This window comes from Lithobates pipiens, unplaced genomic scaffold (genome assembly GCF_037356315.1).
Source record: "Lithobates pipiens isolate NorthernLeopardFrog02 unplaced genomic scaffold, aLitPip1_a1.2 Scaffold_13, whole genome shotgun sequence".
Classification (NCBI taxonomy): Eukaryota; Metazoa; Chordata; class Amphibia; order Anura; family Ranidae; genus Lithobates; species Lithobates pipiens.
Window position 1 is genome coordinate 461,734,204 of NW_027507718.1, and position 22,002 is coordinate 461,756,205.

At 41.7% G+C, this 22,002-nt stretch overlaps 1 protein-coding gene across 5 annotated transcripts in view; it reads left to right on the forward strand.

Annotated features, from left to right (window-relative positions):
• Positions 1-22,002, forward strand: part of TBC1D14 (TBC1 domain family member 14) — a 199,422-nt gene that overhangs the window by 157,032 nt on the left and 20,388 nt on the right. For all 5 annotated transcript variants that reach the window (XM_077477824.1, XM_077477825.1, XM_077477826.1 and 2 more), the window contains 7 exons: positions 220-337; positions 3,358-3,464; positions 6,717-6,797; positions 6,996-7,090; positions 10,708-10,779; positions 10,975-11,103; positions 15,882-15,991. In XM_077477824.1, the coding sequence (XP_077333950.1) occupies positions 220-337; positions 3,358-3,464; positions 6,717-6,797; positions 6,996-7,090; positions 10,708-10,779; positions 10,975-11,103; positions 15,882-15,991 (712 nt within the window). The remainder of the gene's footprint in view (positions 1-219; positions 338-3,357; positions 3,465-6,716; positions 6,798-6,995; positions 7,091-10,707; positions 10,780-10,974; positions 11,104-15,881; positions 15,992-22,002) is intronic.

The window sequence follows — 22,002 nt, forward strand, 5'->3', positions numbered from 1 at the left end:
GTCTCCATGCCAAAATTGTGCTTTATATCTGCCAGATTTCTGATTTATAATGAGCCAGTCACTGGGGAATTCCGCTTTCCCCATAGAGCCGAACAAATACTCTTTCATCTGAGCTATTTAACATCCTCCAGTTTCTAGGTTTCCTTTCAAGCTGGGTTATGCCAGCCTGCAGAGTACGATTACATGCGTGCTGCATTTTTAATTATCCTGTGTTTTCAGAATTTAAAGAGGCCCAGAGGAGGAAGAAACAACTGCAAGAGCGATGCAAGCTGGAAGAGAGTATTGGAAGTGCAGCTTTAACGTGGAACACGGAAATTCTACCCAACTGGGAAACCATGTGAGGAAAATGGATTTTCTCAGACTTTGGTGGGGTTAGGATGGTTACAGGGTATCTGTCGCCAACGGGCGTGTTCACACATGTTGATTATGAAGAACGAAGCAATGCTCATTAATACTCCTTTAGCATTTCTGAAGTGTTTGCGTTGTTTATGAAGCATTGAAAATGCTTCAAGAATGCTCGATAAATTCCCATGGAAGCTTTGATTTTCTAGTATGAAGTGCTTAAAGGGGAAGTGATGTAGAGAAAAGGATTGAACTGATATGTTGATTAGGATATACTACAATAATTCTATAAATGTTATAAGACCCCTTTCACACTGGGGTGCTTTGCAGGTGCAACAGTGCTAAAAATAGCACCTGCAAAGCGCCCTGAAAGAGCATCTGAGGTGTTTCCAGTGTAAAAACATCTGGAAACAGATGGCTGGACGCTAAAAAAAAGTCCTGCTAGCAGCATCTTTGGAGTGGTGTATACACAGCTCCTGCCCATTGAAATCAATGGGGCAGCGCGGCTATACCACCAGCACAGTGCTGCTGCAGCAGTGCTTTGTGGTGGTTTAACCCTTTTCTCAGCTGCTAGCGGGGGTAAAAGCGCCCCGCTAGTGGCCGATTAGCTCAGCGAAATTGGCGGTAAAGCGCCTCTAAAAATAGCGGTGCTTTACCGCGGCGCATCTACTGCCTCAGTGTGAAAGGGACTTTATTGTCCCTGCACTATGTGCTCAAATTAATTTAAATTAAAGGGATTGAGGCTTGTGCTTTATTTAAAAAAAAAAATGCTATACCTTCCGCCTCTGTGGAGTTGGGTTTTGTACAGAGCAGCCCAGATCCTCCTCTTCTTGGGTCCCTCTTTGCTGCTCCTAGCCTCTTCCTCCTTTGAGTACCCCTCAGCCAGCAGCTTGCTACAGGGGTGCACCCAAGCTGAGTCAGAGCTCCATGTATCCATTCACCCGGAGCCCCAACCTGGCCCCGCCCCCTCTCTACCCTGATTGGCTGGCTGACTGACAGCCGCGGGAGCCAATGAAGCTCTGTCTCAGCCAATCAGGAGGAGTGTACATCGCTGGAGAGAGAAGGAGCTCAGGTAATTGGGGGGGGGGGGGGTGCTGGAGAGGCTGCTATACACAGAGGGGTTTTTTTCTTATTGCATAAAAATGCATAAAGATAAAAAAAATTCCTACTGCCTTTACAACTTTTTACGTTTTGACTGCTGCAGGAAAAACATGTGTACTCCTTTAATAATTAGTAGGGGAAGTTCCTGCACTGTATGTGCTCAGTAAAATGATATATTTATATAAATATGCTGAAATATATGGGAAAAGTGAAAGTGCTCCCCTTCCTCCTGTGCCCTCACTCATCAGCTATCCATGTAAAGATCGCCTGTACTAGTGAAATATATCTTTCATGGATGTGTCTTTATTTATTCCGTACATAGTTGTACTCATAGGATAGGAAATAGAGCATACATGGCGTGATATAGTTTTAAAAAGGTTTTATTATAAAATATCCACTAACCTGTTGGTCTTTCATGACAAGCGTATAAAATGCAGTGCAATCTGCAGTTTGCATTTTCCAAAATCCAAAAGAGATGATGTCTCCAAGGTATGAAAGATATCTATATTTCACCAGTACAGGCGATCTTTACATGGATAGCTGATGAGTGAGGGCGCAGGAGGAAGAGAAGCACTTTCATCACGTTGTGCCATATATTTCAGCACATATTACAATTTCGAAAGCACTTTTCTGCACAGATGGCACTTTAAAGGAATCATCACGATATTGAAGACTCACAGCACTATATAAACTTTTATTGATATGCTTTGTCATTTTGTTATAGCAGACATTGTTGGTTATATGGTAGATCTTGTACACTATTTATTTTTCTTTTTATGATTCCATATATTTTACTGGGCACAGACAGTGCAGGGACTTCTCATACTAATAATTTATATAAAATGTAATAATTCTATAAAAATGAAAAAACAGCAGCCATGGAGTCGAAGGATAATACCTGCTTGGTGGCTTGTTTGCCTTTTTTTTTTTTTTTTTTATGCATTACAATAGCTTGGGATACTTGGGTTGTATGATTCCACGTGGTGTTCCAGCTCTTCTATGAGTACTAATACCTTATTATCAGCCTTACTGACACTTGCTGCTGAGGGTTTTTTGCTGACACAAAACTCTTTGCCACTAGCATTAATGCTTATTGCTCAATGCTTCTGCTCTTACCTGGCACTGTCAGTATTGCTGGATGGTTGATGCATTTGCCCGCACACAGAAGTGAATTGAACTACCACACAGTTCTGTACAATCAGGGAGTGTCTGAAGCTACTCTGTCCTAGTTCTCTATTTCCCAGTGCATTCTGGGATACAGGAGGCTTCACGGCCTCTCCTCCAGTGTCCAGACAACACTTCATAAATGCTTCACTAATATGCCATAAATGCTCTAAGTGCTGTTAAGGTACAGTTTTTGGGCATCACCATTGAAATCAATGGAAGCGTTTGAGAAGCGTGGATGCCTCCCATGAAAGCAATATGCTGTTTATTTTTAACACACAACAACACTACCACTCCTGTGTGAACTGTACTGTGTGGTACCATTTGTAATATTCATGGCAGACATTTAGAAATGCTTTATAAATGCCACATGAAAAGATGGTGTGAATGAGCCCTAATGAAGGCATTTTAGATATAAATGATTTTCCTAACAAGCTATATAGTGAATAGATTCCTCCATCCCAGGAAGCTAATGTACTTTAACAGCTGGCTTGCTAGCTGCCAAATAACCCGAACAGCGCTTGCATCAGATTTGATGCTGGCGCTGCTTGGCTGTCAATTTTTCACCCGACTCCTTCAAATTTTTTTTATTTATTTTTTAATCTATGGGCAGGAGGCACCACATAGCAAGCTCAAATCATTTCTTACAGAGAGCAAGCCAGTGCTTGTATTCTATATAATAAAAATGAAAGGTGAATGTTGCCTAAATGTGTGTGGGAAAACATTTAATCAGAGTTTTTTTTCCATTAGGTGCTCTTCCCGGAAAGTTAGAGAAATGTGGTGGCAGGGAATACCACCCAGTGTGAGAGGGAGAGTCTGGAGTCTGGCAATTGGAAATGAGTTAAACATTACCCATGGTAAGTCCTAAATCCTGTAAATTTTGTCTTTTATCATTTGGAGGGGAATCCTAATGGTAAGGGGTTAATTTTCTTTGTTTTATAGTTTTTAAACTGCTGTTTTTTCCAATTATTTATATATATTTTTTTCTTACGTTTATTGATTTGCTAATTGTTTAAAGCCTGAGAAAAAGAAAAGGGAGTGGGACTTTAAAAGAAGCACGTGGTTGCAAGTGGATGGCATGGTCAATATATTGTCATATTCATTGATTAATATAGATCTGTATGTGTCAAAGAACAAAATAGTAATGCCGTGTTTCCCCGAAAATAAGCCCTGGTCTTATGTTCATTTTAGCAACATAAGACACAGTAGGGCTTGTTTTCAGGGTAGGTCTTATGTCATGTGCTGTCTTCTCTCCCTCTCTCCCCTGCCTGTCAGGAATCCCCTGTGTAAGCCCCCGTACACACGGTCGGACATTTCGACAACCAAATCCGTCGGATTTTGTCCGAAACTGTTGCATACACACGGTCGGACAAAGTTGTCGAAAAATCCGATCTTTCAGAACGTGATGACGTAATTTCGTTACGATGGGACTACGTTCAGGCTAGTAGCCAATAGCTTTGATGTAGGAATTTGATCTGAGCATGCGTGGCACTTTGTCCGATCAGAATTCCCTACAGATAATCTGAGTTTGTCGGAAAATATTTCCAGCAAGATGGAAATTTGGTCCGACGGATATTCCAACGGAAACAGTCCGATGCTACCACACACAGTCGGATTATCCGACAACATGGTCCGATAGGACACATTCCGACGGATTCTCCGACCGTGTGTACAAGGGCTAAAAGTGCTTGTAAAATACTAGAATCCACTCCATTACAGTATCGCACAATATAAACTGTATGTTTCTGCAATCCAACTGTCCCACGGTTATATTGCAGCCCTTCCCGAAAATCACTGTAGGACTAATTTTCGGGGAAAAAACGGTACATAATAATGGTAGGTAGCGCAATAAAAATAAATAAATATATATATATATATATATATATATATATATATATATATATATATATATATATATATATATATATATATATATGATAGTGCAAAACAGTTGTAAATATGCAACCTATAAATGCTCTAATCCATAGCAATAATAAGTAAAAAATTACATAGTTGCGAAAAGTTCATCTAGGATCCTGTAAACACATTCATATATAAGAAATTGCATATGAAGTCTTGTAAACACATTAAATAGCTTGATGAGTTTTGTGGATTTAATATATCTGTAAGGAAAGGCATAAATTCCCATATAGTCTGGCCTTATCAAAGGGGAAAAATGAAAGATAGGATGAGGAGACCCCCCCTATATTATATAAAGCAGCTATATATTGAAGGTATGGCACTGACAGCTGGAAGCCCTACCTTCAATACACAGCTGTGTGTTGTAAGATTAATAGAAGGGCTTAAATACTTCCAAAAAAATAACCAAATGTATTGTAGATAAAAAAAAAAAGACAGACTTGTTTAACCACTTGACCTCCTGGAAGATTTAATTCTGAATCTCTGCCCTACAATTGGAGGGTGCCAGTGGACACCGAGTGCCTGGCACCCACAGATCGGCTTCTGCTGTGAATAATTGCAGCAGAAGCAGCGTGTTAGTTCCCCCTGCAGGCGGAATTGCAGGATCACGTGTGTGTATGTGTGTGTGTGTAATATATGTGTGTGTGTGTATGTGTGTATATGTATATGTATATATATATATATATATATATATATATAATATTATGATCCAGTGCACAGCTGCCGCCCTGAAGCATTGAAAGTGCTATAGGGTGTCAGTGGTTTTAAAGTAGTATTCTAGTCAAATACTAACTATACCTAAACCTGCTCCCATCCTCATTCTTGGCCTATTCTAACTACCCAGTAAAGGAAAGACGCAAGCAAGAAACCTTGCTGAGAGAGATGTGTATGCATTGAATGATGTCCTCCTGAATGGTTGCCTGACTGGCCCTGGCTTCTGCATGTTTGCCCGTGGTCATTGTCTTCAGTGTGTTAAAATGATACTAAACGCACACTGTTTAATTTACATTATTCCTCCTTTCTGTATATTGATAATAGCACTGTAATTTTTTAGTTAAAAACAAAAAACAAAACCTCCAAGTACCTTTTTCCTAATCGATATACAAATGTCACATGACGCAGATCTTTCCCAGCCTGTCTGCAAGGAAACATAAGCAGGAGGAGCTTCTAGTCCTTTGCTGGTCACATGATCAAGATAAAAAAAAAGACTTTGGTATACAGAGTAAAAATTATTCATTCATACCCATTAACTGTTTTAAATTATCATACAAATATATATTTGAAATACAATTTTTTTTATAATTTTTTGCAATAACATGATGTGGGTGGATTTCGGTTTGTCTCATGCTGTGTCTCGCCCCTCTAGTCTGTCTTAGAATAAGAGGGAGGTGAAACCTCCATTAATCTGCATGTAATATCCCACCCCCATTGTGTTTAGCTTGTTGGAGGGCGTGGAGGTGGGGAGGGAGTGGGCTGTCATTCACCACTGTGTATATGCCCACATGTGTGACTCTATAGTCACATTGGCTGCTCAGATGTGATAGGAAGTGCTCAGCATAGAAACTCTGTGAAAACTGAGCATGTGCAGAGCTGCCGACCCTGCTCTGCAAATTTAGCTGGATTGGGGACATGGACAGAAAGGGAGAGATGGAGCAGCAGAATACAGAAAACAAATCCCATAGTGACGGTGTATTACATACTGTTCATAATCATTTATTGGTATTGTTTTTAATGATGTAGGTTTAGTGATGCTTTAAAGTGAGAGGATCTGCTTTACAGTCAAAAGGGTCAGTGTTTTTCTCAGTACAGGTTTCCTTGGGTCCGCTTTAAAGTTGCAGTAAAATATTCTATAAATAAATGTAATAGAAGATGGCAGATTGTCATTTAGATGGAAAGTTCTTTGTCCAACCCTCCTGTTGCTTCCTTGGGCCTCGTGCACACAACTTTTTTTTTCGCTCCTCTGTTATGGGCGTATGGCATTTTTTCTTTCCGCCTCTAAACACTTCTGTGTGTTTCAATGCACATTTAGGCGATTTTATTTTTATTTATTTTTTTGTGCCAAAACACTGCTGCCAGGAGGAAAGGCATCTAGGAGAAATTTCCAAATGTCCAATCTGCATGAAGCCCTATAGTGCAAAGTATTGAAGAGCCTTATGAAAAGCAATGATGTATTCATGTGTATTTTCCAGAGCTATATGATATTTGCTTATCTCGGGCCAGAGACAGATGGAAATTCCTGAGCATGGGGGGCTCTGAATTGGAGAATGAAGGTAAGGAACATTCTCTGTACCTAATCAGTCTGAGTATCTAATAGGCTTCCACCTTTACATGACTTTCTGCTGCTGCTCTCAATATACAGCCATGCTCTTTAACCTCTTAATTTGATGAGACTCTACTTCTATCTGAAAAAAGATTCAACACTGATGTAAGAATTTAACTCTTTACTCATTTTATTTTTATTTTTGTAGACTCAGGTTTGTCTGCAGCTGACCGCGAAGCCAGCTTGGAGCTCATAAAACTGGATATTTCTCGGACGTTCCCAAATCTTTGTATTTTCCAGAAGGTATGTCGCAATATTACCATATACGTTCTTGTCGCAGACGTTTTTTTTTTGCATTCAACATTTTTGAATATTTTTTTTGTACAAGTTCAGGAATATATAAAAATCAACAAAAGTAAGGATTTAAATAGAACTACTGCTGCCTATATTTCTTGATCATTTTGGCTTATGGTTTTCACTGCAGGTAACATCTGCATAAGTCGTCGTTTTTTTTTTTTTTTATATCGCACGCTCTGTTCGGCAGCCATTAATCAATGTGACATAGTTTAAAACCGTGTGGAAAAAATCTGTTTGACAACAGTTGTATTTTCCTGCTAAGATTGTTCAGGCAGCGGGTTGTAACAGAGATTCTTTCCCAGCTTTATTCTAACCATTCTCCGCTGGATCAACGGATGGTCAAGGGATAGGCTTAGATCAGGAGTGGCCCGCGGAGCCCTCTGATGTGGCCCACGACCTCCTGCTCTGGGATGGCTGGTTGGCAAGCCCGGATCGCGGGTTCCCCACCCAGAATCCCAGAGCAGCAGTGTTGTGAATAAAGCCGATGGTAGAGGAAGCCAGCGGTTGCATAGCAGAGCCACATAAGCTTCCTATATAGTGCCACCTCCTGTCACAGGCGGAGTGATACCAAATGCACTCTGCCTGGAACAGCAACAGTTGGCGATGCTCAAATTGAAGACTGTTATTAAAGGTATGTTTTAATTCTATAATCATAATGTGTATATATTAGCATATCTGTTCTGCAGTGGTTAGAGGAAGTAAACCCTGATGGGTGTTACTTCCTCTTTCATTCCCTGCAAAGGCAAAGCATAATGGACTACTATGCATCGCATAGTAGCCCATTATGTGTCACTTACCTGACACAGGAGCCAGCGAAGTCGCCGCTGTCCCCTGTAGTCCGCCGCATCCATCTTGTTGGTGGGGTCGCGCAGCTCCGCCGCTGTCATTCGGCGAAGCCGCGATGACGTCACTCCCACGCATGCGCACGGGAGCCGACACGCGTGGCAGCTCCATTCTTGGAAATGCCGTGCTCAGTGCGCTTGCGCGCCGCTGTCTACGGGCAAATATCTCCTAAACCATATAGGTTTAGGAGATATTGCTTGGACCTACAGGTAAGCCTTAATCTAGGCTTACCTGTAGGTCAAAGTGGTTTGTAAGGGTTTACAACCACTTTAACAGGCTGCTTTTAAACTGCACTGAGTCAGACTTCTGTTATTACCTACGGGTTTGGTGCGCTTTCAGAAAGTGCACAACACCTGCAGGATATAATAGAATTCTATGGCAAAGTGCAGCTAACCCACAGGAAAGCCAGAAGTGCACTGCTTTGGGTAGATTACAGCACATCGGTGTGAAAGCAGCCTCAGGCCCCTTTCACATGATCGGTCCAACCCAATCAGACCTTCTATTCACCTCTAAGGAGCGGCAAATGTAAACAGACTTGTAAACAGACTTGTGTCCGTTTACACCGCTAAAAGAAAAAAAACAGAAGGGCATCTGTCCCCTTCCATCTGGGCGGATCGGAGGGCCCATAGAGTAGAGTGGGCTGTGTCTGCTCTGCATATGCGGAGCGTACACGGACCTGTTATCCGCCCACTCCGTTCATTGTGGCCCGGCGACTGGTTACCAAGTCGCTTAAGTGGCCCTTACTCTTCAAAAGGTTGGGCACCCCTGGCTTAGATAGACAGTTCATTGTGCAGTAAAATGTTTTTATTCTATTTAAAATTGGGGTAAAAAAAAGTTGGGACAGAGCCCTGAGTTACAGTAACCATTTGTGCCTATGCAGATCAAAGCAACATGTTCAATTTAATGGCGGCCTCTGCAAAAGCCTATGCCTACCTTCCCTTTTCACCTTCTTCTCTGGTCATTGGAAGTAAGGAGAAATACCTACTACTTCAGATAGGAGAGCATGTAACTCTTCCTCACACATGACAATGGTGATGTTTAGCAGTAGTCTGTTACTAGGATCACCTTGAAGCTTGCATAGGGCAGTTACAGGCTAGCGAAGGGACAAGAATAAGCTACTTTGCAAAAAACATGTCTTGCCTGCTCTGTGCAGTGGTTTTGCACAGAGCAGCCTAGGTCCTCCTCCTGTTGGGTCCCCCCCGCTTGCGTTCCTGACTCCACCGCCCTCTGAGTGATCCCATAGCAAGTAGTTTGCTATGGGGGCACTCATGCGAGCTCATTCCTAATCCACACTGTGTGTGTCCATTGACGCACACAGCATAGCTCTACCCTGCCCACTGCTCTCTCGTCACTGGTTGACAACAGCAGGAGCCAATAGCTCCCGATGCCCCAGCAAAGCCAGCGAGACCCAGAAGTAAGGGGAGAGGAGCTGCAGACGTGCACATCGCTGAATCGAGTGAGGGCTCTGTAGGTAAGAGGGAGGGGGGATGCAATTGCCGAAACATTTTTTACCTTATTGTAAGGATTGACCACTTTAAGGTAAAAAAACAAAACAAAAAACCTTCTGCCTTTAGAACCACTTCTGCAAATCTGCCTTACACAAATCATAGGGTCACTTGAAAACAGATTTGAATTCACATAGTACATAGGAGTAATTTCCATGATGTGCATGTATGCGCAATGTACAGTGTCTTCTTGCTTCAGCCATTGGTTGGCCATCCCATGATGCACACATGAGTTTCTTAGTCATGGCATTTGGCGGGGATTGTACACTTTATTGTACATATGAGATAGTTGGAGGGTAGTTAAAAAAAAGAAAATGTATGTCTATTTTGCGCAAAGAACAAAACTACCTCTTTTAGCCAAAAAATAAACCTGCTTGCCTTTTTTGTGTGTAATTTTGCTTCATGGCCTTCTCGGCCAGTACACACATATGTGGAGGTGAGCTTTAACTCTGTGCTACCACATATGGACACAATTGAGTGCCCCCAGCACTGTGACCACACTCTGTCACAGACAGCGTTCGGTCACTGTTTACAGTCAACAGCAGGAAGGATGGGCTACCAGTCAGTGATCACCACATCTGGAAGCCAATGAAACACCCCTGGCCTTAAAATCTCCTTCAAGAGCTGCCTCTTGCCAGCAGAAAGGGGTTAAAGAGGCTGTAGAGCAGGGGTGTCAATCTCCATTTAATTGAGGGCCAGATCAGCGTATGGTTGCCCTCAAAGGGCCAGTTGTATCTGTAAGATTAGATGTCCAAAGCACCCCACACCCCTTACATCAGGTGTCAAGAGCCCCCCCACCATCAGAAATTGAGAGTCACCCATTTATCACAATGCACCCCTCTTACCTTATGCTGTTGACATGAAGAAGCTGGGGGGGGGGGGGGGGAGGAGGCGTACTGGAAAGCAGAAAATGCACGGTCTGGAGGGGTGGACCAAAAGAAGGCTGTAGTCAGCTTCCAGGGTCTGCTGAATGATGAGACCAGGGGAGGCAGAGATGAGGTGGTGCTGTGGCTGCACAGAGAGGTGCGGGATCTGTAGGAGGAGTTCTGTCCTGTCCTCTCTGCTGCCGAATACTGATACAAGATGGGGGCAGAGACGAGGGGGGTGCAGCAGGACAGGTGCAAGGGCCACATTGAGAACATGTGTTGTAGAGAATTGAATGGTTTCTAGTTTGTGTTTGATGGTTTTGCTTTTTGTTTTATTTCTCGGTTTCAGGGTGGTCCTTACCATGACATGCTGCACAGTATTTTAGGAGCCTACACTTGTTACAGACCCGATGTTGGTTATGTAAGTTTGCTGTACAAAGAATACCCATGAACTTAAACCATGTTATAATGACTCCATTTATGTGTCGTGTGAGAATAAAAAATGCATACAGCAGTCCCCACAATACATAATGCATGTCCCAGACTTCTGTGTGTGTGCGGAAGATGCTGTTTTCCTGATCACTGATGGTATCTTCCATTGTTTCTTGTGTTTCAGGTACAGGGCATGTCTTTTATAGCTGCTGTTTTGATCCTGAACCTAGATACTGCTGATGCCTTTATCGCTTTCGCAAACCTCTTAAATAAACCCTGTCAGATGGCATTTTTCAGAGTGGACCATGGCCTTGTAAGTATCAGGCAAATTGCTTTAAGTTTACGTTAATTGACATTTTAGATCAATTCACGAAGTTGCATGACTTATTTTAAATGCATTTTTTATTTCATCATATGATGATGTCCTAAACTTTCAATTCAAAACCTCAGCGTAGGATTGTTGTTTTTTCACATGACATAATTATTTAAAGTGGAACTAAACTGTATCTGAGAATCACAAACTGAAAATGGTATTTAATTCATTTTTATTATTCAAGGCAAATTGCTCATCCATCCATTTACTTTGTTAAATCACTTTGAAAAACGCCCCCTAGCATTTCTGTCTGTAGCCGTCTTGAGTATGGGCAAATTATTCTTGTAGCATTTACTTCATGGAATCTATCTGCCCTTAGCGCAGGCATGCAGGCAGGTGTTATGTCAGATTTTGTAACGTAAGTGACGTTCTGTCATGGCCATCTTGATACACCCCACATTTGGCCGCAGTAAGGATACAGGGAAAAGGCTGCAAGCGGACATCTTTTTACACCGACCGGAGTCTTGCATTTTACAATTATTTGTATTAGTAAACTGAGCTTATATAGTGAAATACAGTACTCTGAAATCTGTTTTGATGTTTAATTTTAAATGCAGCCGTGTTCTGTCAGATTAGCAAACCTGTGAGATCAGCAGGCTTGTGGCTGCTTTTTAAAGCGGTTCTGCACACATTTTAATAACCTATTGCCATTCTGGTTGCTATTGTCCACAAATTTTCTAATGCCCCTTTTCTTTTATTTATTTATTTTTATCCTACCTTTCATTATTTTCATTTTTATCTTTTCACCCCCTACGGCGATGGCCGGTCTTTATGCGGGGATCAGCATCACTTCCTGCTGAACCCCGCACTGTCTCCTGGGATCTCGTCCAAGTAATCCCAGGAGACATTGCGGCTAATACAGACGAAATCTCGCGAGATTTCAAGGACGCTTGATACGACGCCGCCTGTTGTCCTGACAACATTCAGGAATTACTCTGCTCTGTAGGTACAGAGCATGCGCGGGACGCGGCAAAGCATGCTGGTTAGGAACAAAGTAAAAGAAGGAGGAAGTAATGCTTGTGGGCTTCACATGCCCACAACAAAAATTACATCGGCCGATCATTATGAATATAAATGAACATTTTGCGCAAAAACGGACATGCTTGTATGAGAAAACCAAGAAAAGTAAGCGTTTTTATGTAAAAACATACATTTTAAGGGGTAACCAGAAAAAATAAAATAAAAATTTTCAGCAGTGCAGAACCGCTTTAAATTCAACATCAAAACAGTGAGACGGATTTCAAAATACTGTATTTCACTATATAAGCAGTTTGCTGGTAACATAAATGTGAACTGCAAGACTTTGGTGAGTGTAAAAAGATGTCCGCTTAGCACCTTCTGACTGTAGGCTTACTGTGGACGAGTGCGGGGTGAATCAAGATGGCCATGGCAGAACGTAACTTGCGTTCCAAAATCTGACGGAACACCGGCAGGAGGGTGTGCTTAGCTGAGAAAACACCTCCTCCAGATGAAAGAAATAAAAATGTCTATGAAGACTCCTGGAATATGACGTTGTTTCACAAGTAGATCTCTACTGTTTAGATATCCTCCACGTTTTACACTTCATGCCCACAGGTACAATCATTACTTCCCTCTTTTCAACCCCACCACTACAGACTAGGTTGCTTAACTATTTGCTAACGTCCATCTTGCCACCTGCCCTCTGGATCCTATTCTCTCATAAATGCTACATTCACCCTCTGGCTCTATTCTATGCTCTCTAACCCACATCTTCAATCTCTCCCTCTCTTCTGGCATCTTCCCCAACCCTCTAAAACATGCACTTGTCAGCCCCATACTTAAAAAGCCCTCACTGGATCCATCCAATCTTAACTTACGCCCCATCTCCTTGCTCCCCTTTTTATCCAAACTCCTTGAACGTCTGGTCTACAACCAGCTAAGTGACCACCTTGCTGATAATGGCATTCTTGATCCCCTTCAGTCTGGATTTCGTTCCCAACACTGAATAGAAATTGCTCTCCTACAACAAATGATCTTCTAAGGGCCGAACCAATGGACACTATTCTGTACTCCTACTCTTGGACCTTTCAGCTGCCTTTGATACAGTTGACCACCCCCCCTCCTCAAAAAAAAAAATTCCACACCTTTGGTCTCAGTGACTGTACTCTTCCCTGGTTCTTTTCCTATTTATCCAACCGCACTTTTGTTGCTTACAATTCTACTTGCGCCTCTCCTCTTCCTTTCTCTGTTTGGGTCCCCCGAGGTTCTGTTCTTGGAACTCTCTTATTTTCAATCTACACCTCCTCCCTAGGTCAGCCTCCCATGGGTTCCAATACCACCTCTACGCTGATGACACCCAAATCTATTTCTCTACCTTTCAACTCACTCCTTCAGTCTCCTCACGTAGCACTAATTTACTATCCGATTATATCAGTTTGGATGTCACACCACTTCCTCAAACTCAATCTATCCAAAACCAAACTTTATAATTTTTCCTCCCCCCTCATACCTCTTCCCCTGATCTCTGTCAAAATCGATGGCACAGCTATCAGCCCATCCCCGGCTTGCCAAGGTCCTAGGTGTAATCCTGGACTCTGAACTCCTACTTTAAGCCCCACATGAAATCGCTATCCAAATCTTGCCACCTCAACCTCCACAACATCTCCAAAATGCATCCCTGTCTAACCAATGAGCCAACAAAGCTCTTCACTCCCTGGTCATCTCTCGTCTCGACTACTGCAACTCCCACCTCATTGGCTTACCTCTATATACCCCCACTTCAATCCATCATGAATGCTGCTGCCAGACTCGTGCACCTTACCAATCACTCTGTGTCTGCTACTCATCTCTGTCAATTCTATACGGATAGTGAGATAAGGGTTGCTGCATACTAACTACTACAAAGCCATCCACAACTCTGCCCCTAGCTACATCACTAGCCTAGTCTCAACATACTAACCTAATCGTTCTCTTCGTTATTCTCAAGACCTCCTTCTCTCTAACACCCTCATCACCTCCTCCCATGCTCACCTCCAGGACTTTTTTGTTGCCAAATCCTGAATAATAATAATTTTGGCCTAGGCCAGAAATCGGGAAGCAACTGAAGAAATGCAAAAAAATTGTTAAAAAGGTAAATTATAATATACAACGTTTCTATCTATTTACTAATGCTAACAGCACAATGATTAAAATAGTGAACATTGAGAGAGTTTAGTTCCACTTTAGCCTCTGAAAGCAATAATGTCTCATAAAGCAACATTTTATCTCATTAATGGTTATTTTATCCTTGCCTGCAAAGGCCTCATTTCTGCTCTCCTCTATAGGCACTTGTAGAACAGTTAATGCCCCACAGAAGTTGCTTTACGGAGCAAAAAGCTGTATAATAATCTTTTGTAATAAAATTTTACACAAATAGCAAATTATGAATTGACCCACTGTCTAGAACGCTATGTGCTGTGACAGAGCAATATTAACACCTTTATATGTGTGCTATAGCCGAAGGACAGCTACAGCGTGGACCTGCTTTGCCAGGAGGACTTCAATAGTGATCAGCTGTCGGCCAATGACAGCTGATCATGTGATTTAAACAGGCTATCAGCGTGAGGAGAAAAAAAAGCCGATCACCAGCGACTGTCAGAGGGACATCTGTCCCGATTAAGTAGAGCAGCCTCCGCCTCATCTGTGCCCACCTATGTCACCTGCTAGCGCCGCCTACCAGTGCCCACAGTGCCACCTATCAATGTCACCAGTGCTGCCCATCAGTGTCGCCTATCAGTACAACCTATCAATGTCACCAGTGCCACCTATCAGTGACACTTTATCTGTGCCTATCAGTGCAGCCTCATCAGCACATATCAATGAAGGAGAAAAATGACCTGTTTGCAAAATTTTTGTAACAAACTATCAAAATTTCAAATTTTTTATTTTTATTTTTTTTGTTTAGCAAAAAATAAAAACCCCAGTAGTGATTAAGTATCAACCAAAAAGCTCAATGTGTGTGAAAAAAATGATAACCTTTTGTTGCATGGCCACGCAATTGTCATTCAAAGTGGGCCAGCTCTGAAAGCTGAAAATTGGCCTGGGCAAGAGGGGGGGTTTAAGTGCCCAGTAAGCAAGTGGTTAAATCTAAAACCAAAAATTTTAAACATTGCAGCTTACTAATCATTAGATGTGGTGACTGCGTTGGCTTTATTTTTAGGCTTTTTTTTTTCCTCTCTGTTTTCACCTGGTGATTTGGCGGGTAACACACCTCCTGTATTAGAGTGCCCCCACTCTGGATGAAGGAACACAGGGTGCACAGCGGCATTGTCAGTCGGGGGGGGGGGGGGGAGTGGAGTGTTGGGTGTACTAGCAGATCAACTAACAAATTGAAGCTGAACTCCAAAAACAGGTTTTTCCTTTTGGGGTGAATGTTTTACAAAACCAAATAAAGCTGATCATTGTAAGCACCCATCAGTGGTAGAAGGTGTGTCTTATCCTTCTATCTGCTACATCTGCAAGAGAGCTTGTTCTTTTGAAAAACAGACTTACTGGCCAGAGCACTAGGTGAAAATAAGAGAAGGAAAGCCTAAAAAAGAGAGCTAATGAAGCCACAGCATCTATTGATTGGTAAGCTGTGATATAATGTAATACTTTTGGGTTTAATACTGCTTTAGGAATTCAGTCAGTTTTGTAGTATTTTTCTTGCCTGTGCTTGTCCTTTGCTTTTGGTAATAGTGCGCTTTTTAATCACGCCCTTTCACTGTTTGTTTTTGTAGATGTTGACCTACTTTGCAGCATTTGAAGTATTTTTTGAAGAAAATTTGCCTAGGTTATTTGCGCACTTCAAGAAAAACAATCTGACGCCAGATATCTACCTAATAGACTGGTAGGCTTTTGTCTGTGTTTTTGAGTTCATTTAGACAGTATTCATTTACACTATCAGGTTTATAACATAAATCATTTTAGGCTATCAGAGCCTTGTACGTAAATGATTCCGTCTTACCCCCGAGGTCTGCTTGTGAATCTGAAACCTCTAATTTATAGCACACAGATAGTTTTGAGCATTGATTCCTTAAAGTGTTACTAAATCCAGAACCTGCATTTAATATATCTGGTCTCCCACAATACACAGAACATGGGAATGCAATTATTTTAGTAAATATAAACTTATTACCTCCTTATCAGCAGTATATAGCAGTCTTGTGACTTTTTTATCCGTTCCTAGTAAAGTTTGTGGGAGGAGTTTTCATTCTCCCATGACCATCTGTCTGGACAGTGCTGATTGGCTCTGTGCTGATCACATGCATTTTACCAACAACAAAAAAAACACACTCTAGCAATACACACCAAACTGAGCATGTGCAGCCCATCCACCGGCTCTGTAAATATCAGGTTATTTTTTGGAGACCATGGAAGAAAAGGAGGATCAGATCAGACAGGATCAAACAGCATTTTTACACAATGCAGAGTATTAACCCCTTAGATTCCCATTGAGTAGAACAAGCATGCTTTACTGCATAAACACACTGATTTTACTGTTGTGGGTTTAGTAAAACTTTAAAGCTGAACGCCAGGCAAGCTGGTAAATACACAGCTGAAATGCATATACTGTACATGAGATTTTTTATCTGGCAAGGCAGTAACATTGATTCCCCCCATGAATGGATAGAGAAGCAAAGGCATGATGAGAGCTCCTCCGATCAGTGTGATATGTAGATATTCGCCAGCACAAAAAGGATCATCAATTTCATCCAGTTTTTATTCAAAGATTAATCACATCACAAAATGGTGTAGTGCAATGTTTTGGAGCCATGCAGGACCCCTTCGTCAGGCATGTGGTGCCTCCTACCATTGTGTCCCTTGATGGCATTTAAACACTAGTACAACTGATCACCTCCTTGTGCTGCTTCCACGGGTTAAACTCTGCTGTACTGTTGATTGCATAGCTGATACCAAATCAAATTCAGGTACTGGCTTGCATTTAAAAATACAATTTACAATGTATTATTGAACGCAGAGGTGCATATATTTGTCTTTTTTAGTATGTGCCTGGGGTTTAGGTTAAATCCCTTGAAGCGAGATACCATATACTTATTGACCACTTGATCCATTAGATGTCTATTAAAAAAAAAAAAAATAAAAATAAAAAAAAAACATTGTGAAAGTGATAGTTGGAAGTAGTAGTATTATATCTGAGATTAAGAGTAAAACTGGCCTAAATGGAGCAATAAGAAGTATTTCCTGGAGCTCTCTCAGATAATCCTATATAGAAGAATCTGCTGTTTTTGTCATCCCATGTTTGCTGTGTACATGCCAGCGGTTCAGCAAGTCAAGGTCTAAACCCATTTATCCAAATTCAGTCTTGCTATTACAAGCTTGTTGATCGTTGCAAGGTATGGAAACCATGGCTGCTATGTAGTAGGGCTTATAGGATGACAATACAAAACCGCCATTAAGAGGTACAGTTAGTTGGGCTTCAACATTGCCTTCTTAAAGGGGTTGTAAAGTCAGAAGGTTTTTGTATCTTTTATATATGAAGATGAAAAGCTTTCTGTGTGCAGCAGCCCCCCTAATACTTAAGAATAAATGTGATCTGACACAACCGGTAAGGACATGCCTCCATGCCTAATGTAAATACAGGAAAGGGTAATGGGACTTTAGGTGAGGCGTGTCATTGCAAATGAGAATACAGAATATATATATATATATATATATATATATATATATATATATATATATATATATATATATATATATATATATATATATATATATATATATGAAAAACTGTAAAATGTATTATCACAATTATATTGGGCATACCATAATCTTGAAAAAAAACATTTGCATCAATCAACAATAATATATTTGTAGTCAAAAGGGCTTACACGTAATATAATGTTCATAACAACATTTATTACAAATAAACATGGTTGATATATAGAATGCAAAACCAGTATTACGGATCATCATATAGGCATGATTAGTAGGATCATTTCATAAGTTATTCATACATCGAATATACAGACAATACATGATAAAATGCACATTTAGAACCAGGCTAGTCTTGGCACCTTCCGTTTTTAACTCTACGTGTTTCATGGCTTTCAGCCACTCATCAGGAGTATAATGCAAGATTGTACTACAAAAAATGGGTTGATCAATAACTATTCATAGGTAATGACCACTAGGGGAAAAAAAACTCAAGTAATAGCAACATATCAGTTACTTACAAATAAGCTCCCAAGCTCAGTCCAGCTTGTACACTGGGAAATTGGGGGGGGTCTCCGATAAAATGTCTCTGCCCTGGAGTTGAGGCCGGAACCCCCCCCCCCCCCCCCCAAAAAGGCCAGAGGGTAGGCCAGGTCGCCACGACAGTCTTTTGGTATGGTGTGTGCACTGATAGTGCATGGCATTCTGCAAAAAATGTGTGAAAGGGTGGGTGAATGAATGAACAGGATGTGTGTTTGGTGAACCATCTATGCGTTTCTGCATGGGGACTACCATATGTATGCATGAAAAACAAATGTTTTGGAGTGTACTCCAAACCAAAATGGTGCTGAACAAAAATAAGGTGTTATGATGCACTCCAAAAGGAGTTCTCAAAAAAAAAAAATCCAAACCATGTGTATGAACAGTCATGTAATGACCCCCCTGTTACCTGAGGTTTGTGGTGTGCAAGGAAAATCGTGAATGGAGACCTTTCCTGGTGTGAGGGGAACATGTGAAGTGGTCTGCCAGCCGTCTCAGGCTGATATATACCCCCAGTCCAGGGTGGATCCCCGCCAACGTCATGCTAAATTCCATAACCGCAAGGGGGAGGCAAGGAGGATTCATCCCATCTGCAGGCAGCACCTCCACCCGCAGAGGATCCATGCCCACCCCATCTGTGGCGTGAGATGGAACAAGAAAACCCCTAATACCTGAGCCCATCTAGATCCAGCAATGTTGCAGGATGTCTCATCTGCCCGGGACTCCCCTCCTCATTGGCTGAGAGCAGCACGGTTCCATTTGACTCAGTGTGTGAATGGACATAAGGAGCTGTGGCTCGGGTGCCCCCATAGGAAGCTGCTTGCTTTGGGGCACTCAAAAGGAGGGAGGGGCCAGGAGCACGGAAGAGGGACTGTGCAAAACCAACTGTACAGAGCAGGGAAGTATAACATGTTTTGTTTAACTTAAAGAAAACAAAAAAAACAAAAAAAACTTTACAATCACTTTAACCGCTTAAAGATCGCCCCATACACAGTATATGTATAAGATCAAAATCACATACCTGTACGTTATTCCTCTCTTTGGCTCTGGGGTACGCATGTGCCACCAGAGCCCGGCTCTCGCTTTGATTGGACACAGTGGGAGCAGAAACAGAAGACCGCTGGACCACTCATTTTCTAAGTAGAAACACAGATCTGTTTTCCTCCAATCACAAAATGCCCCCCCCCAGTTAGAAAGGACTCCCTATGAGCACTCTTAACCTTTTGATCGTTGTTGTTAACCCCGTCCCTGCCAGTGTCAATTGTACAGTGATTGTGTTTTTTTTTGTTTGTTTTTTTAACCTGTTCCTGACCAGCGCACGCCGATGTACGTCGGCAGAATGGCACGGGCAGGCATATTGCCGTACAGGTATGTCCAATCTTCAATGCCGCCCTGCCATCGTGAGCGCGGCGGCACGCTCGTGTGGCGGTCGGGACCCCCGTGAGTCCGGTCGCGGGTCCTGCAGATTCGATCGCTGCGGGCATACCCGCGATCGTCTCATGGGACGGCTGAATGGAGAAGTGCCGTTGTAAACAGCATTTCTCCAGTCTGCCTAGCAACTAGTGACGCTGATCTCTGCTCCATGTGATTGGAGCAGAGATCAGTGTTCACTAAATGAAAGCGTGGCCCCCCACAGTTAGTAACACACCCCTAGGAACACTTAACCCCTACACTGCCACCCACTGGTTAACCCCTTCACTGCCAGTGTCATTTACACAGGAATCACTGCATTTATATAGCAATGATTGCTGTATAACTGACAATGGTCCCAAAAATGTCTCATGTGTCCGCCATAATGTCGCAGTCACAATAAAAATCGCTGATCGCCGCCATTACTAGTAAAAAAAAATAATAAAAAATTATTAATAAAAATGCCATAAAACTATCCCTATTTTGTAAACGCTATAACTTTTGCGCAAACCAATCAATAATCGCTTATTGCGATTTTTTTTTTTTTTTTTTTTTTTTTTTTTTTTACCAAAAATATGTAGAAGAATACGTATCGGCCTAAAACTGAGGGAAAAAAATGTTTTTTTATATATTTTTGGGGGATATTTATTATAACAAAAAGTAAAAAATAATGCGTTTTTTTTTCAAAATTGTCGCTCTATTTTTGTTTATAGCGCAAAAAATAAAAACCGCAGGGGTGATCAAATACCATCAAAAGAAAGCTCTATTTGTGGGGAAAAAAAGGACGTCAATTTCATTTGGGAGCCACGTCGCACGACCGCACAATTGTCAGTTAAAACGACGCAGTGCCGAATCGCAAAAAGTGGTCTGGTCTTTGACCAGCAAAATGGTCCGGTCTGTAAGTGGTTAAGCACTGATCACTTTATTGGTGTCACTGGTCCCCAAAAAGTGTCACTTGGTTTCAGATTTGCCTAAATTGATGAAGAAATTTAGATTTTTTTTGTTTTAAAATTGGATGTGTATTATAGCAGAAAGTAAAATATATATATATATATATATATATATATATATATATATATATATATATAATAAAAATGATTTTATTTTTTCAAAATTGATGTTTTTTTTGTTTATAGCGCAAACAAACACATAGACACAGAGGTGATCAAATACCACCAAAAGAAAACGATTTGTGGGGAAAAAAAAGGACAATTGTTGAAGCAACGCAGTGCAGTATCACAAAAAATAGCCTGGTTGGGAAGAGGGTAAAACCTTATGCTCACCAGATATTTAGCCTCTGGTGATTTCATGCACTCGGGGAGGCACAGGTTCAGCTTCCAGTCTTGCTGCCATCAGCCTGTCCATTTGACAGGCTGAAATTTGGGAAGGCAGAATGCTCTACTGCATGGTACCTTTATTACGTGCCACAGTCGTGACGATTCACTTCATACCCACCCAAAAACTACCAAACGTGATCATCAGTGAAGGTCCACTGAACGCGACCCATTTTGGGAGAATGGGTGAAGTGCTGCAAAAGCTCCTGAATAAATCAGTTGATGTTTGATGAAAGGGAACTCCGTACATGAAAGAAATATATCAGTGCTCACTGACTACACAGAATTGGAATTTTAATGGCCATTGTGGTATTCTGCACAAGTTCAACAAATTGTAGGAAACGCCGTAATACGGAAGTGAAAGATTAGGAATTGAAAATGTCAGTGTACTGCAATAGGACAGGACTGACACCTGCTGGCCAGTGTCATCATTTCATATTCACATATTGGAGGCTTACAACTAAACTCTCCTCCCTTCACCGCTCACATCTTCACCCATTTTTCTTTCAGGCTCAGGATCTTCAGCCATCTTGATTGGCTGGACCAGAATGACGTAGCTCTTGTGCACAAGGGTTTATTCATTCCAGCACTGAGCGGTGACAAAGAATGTACACTGAGCATGCTCAGATTAGTGTACATTCTAAAGCAGAGGCTGGCAATTTTCCCAAGGGGTCAGATAAGAAGCTGGGACTATTGGGGAGGTCCAAATCGGTAGTAATGGGCCAGCTCTCGTAGGCTGGGATGAATTACTGCCTTCCTGGGAGAGAAAGATTGAGGGGTAATTCACACCAGTCATTGCGTTACAACATGGTCCAGCGGGATCACCACAGTGATTTTGCACTGATCTTGATGCATTGCGCTGTTCACTGCTTTTATTAAATGGCCTGTGACACATACTTAA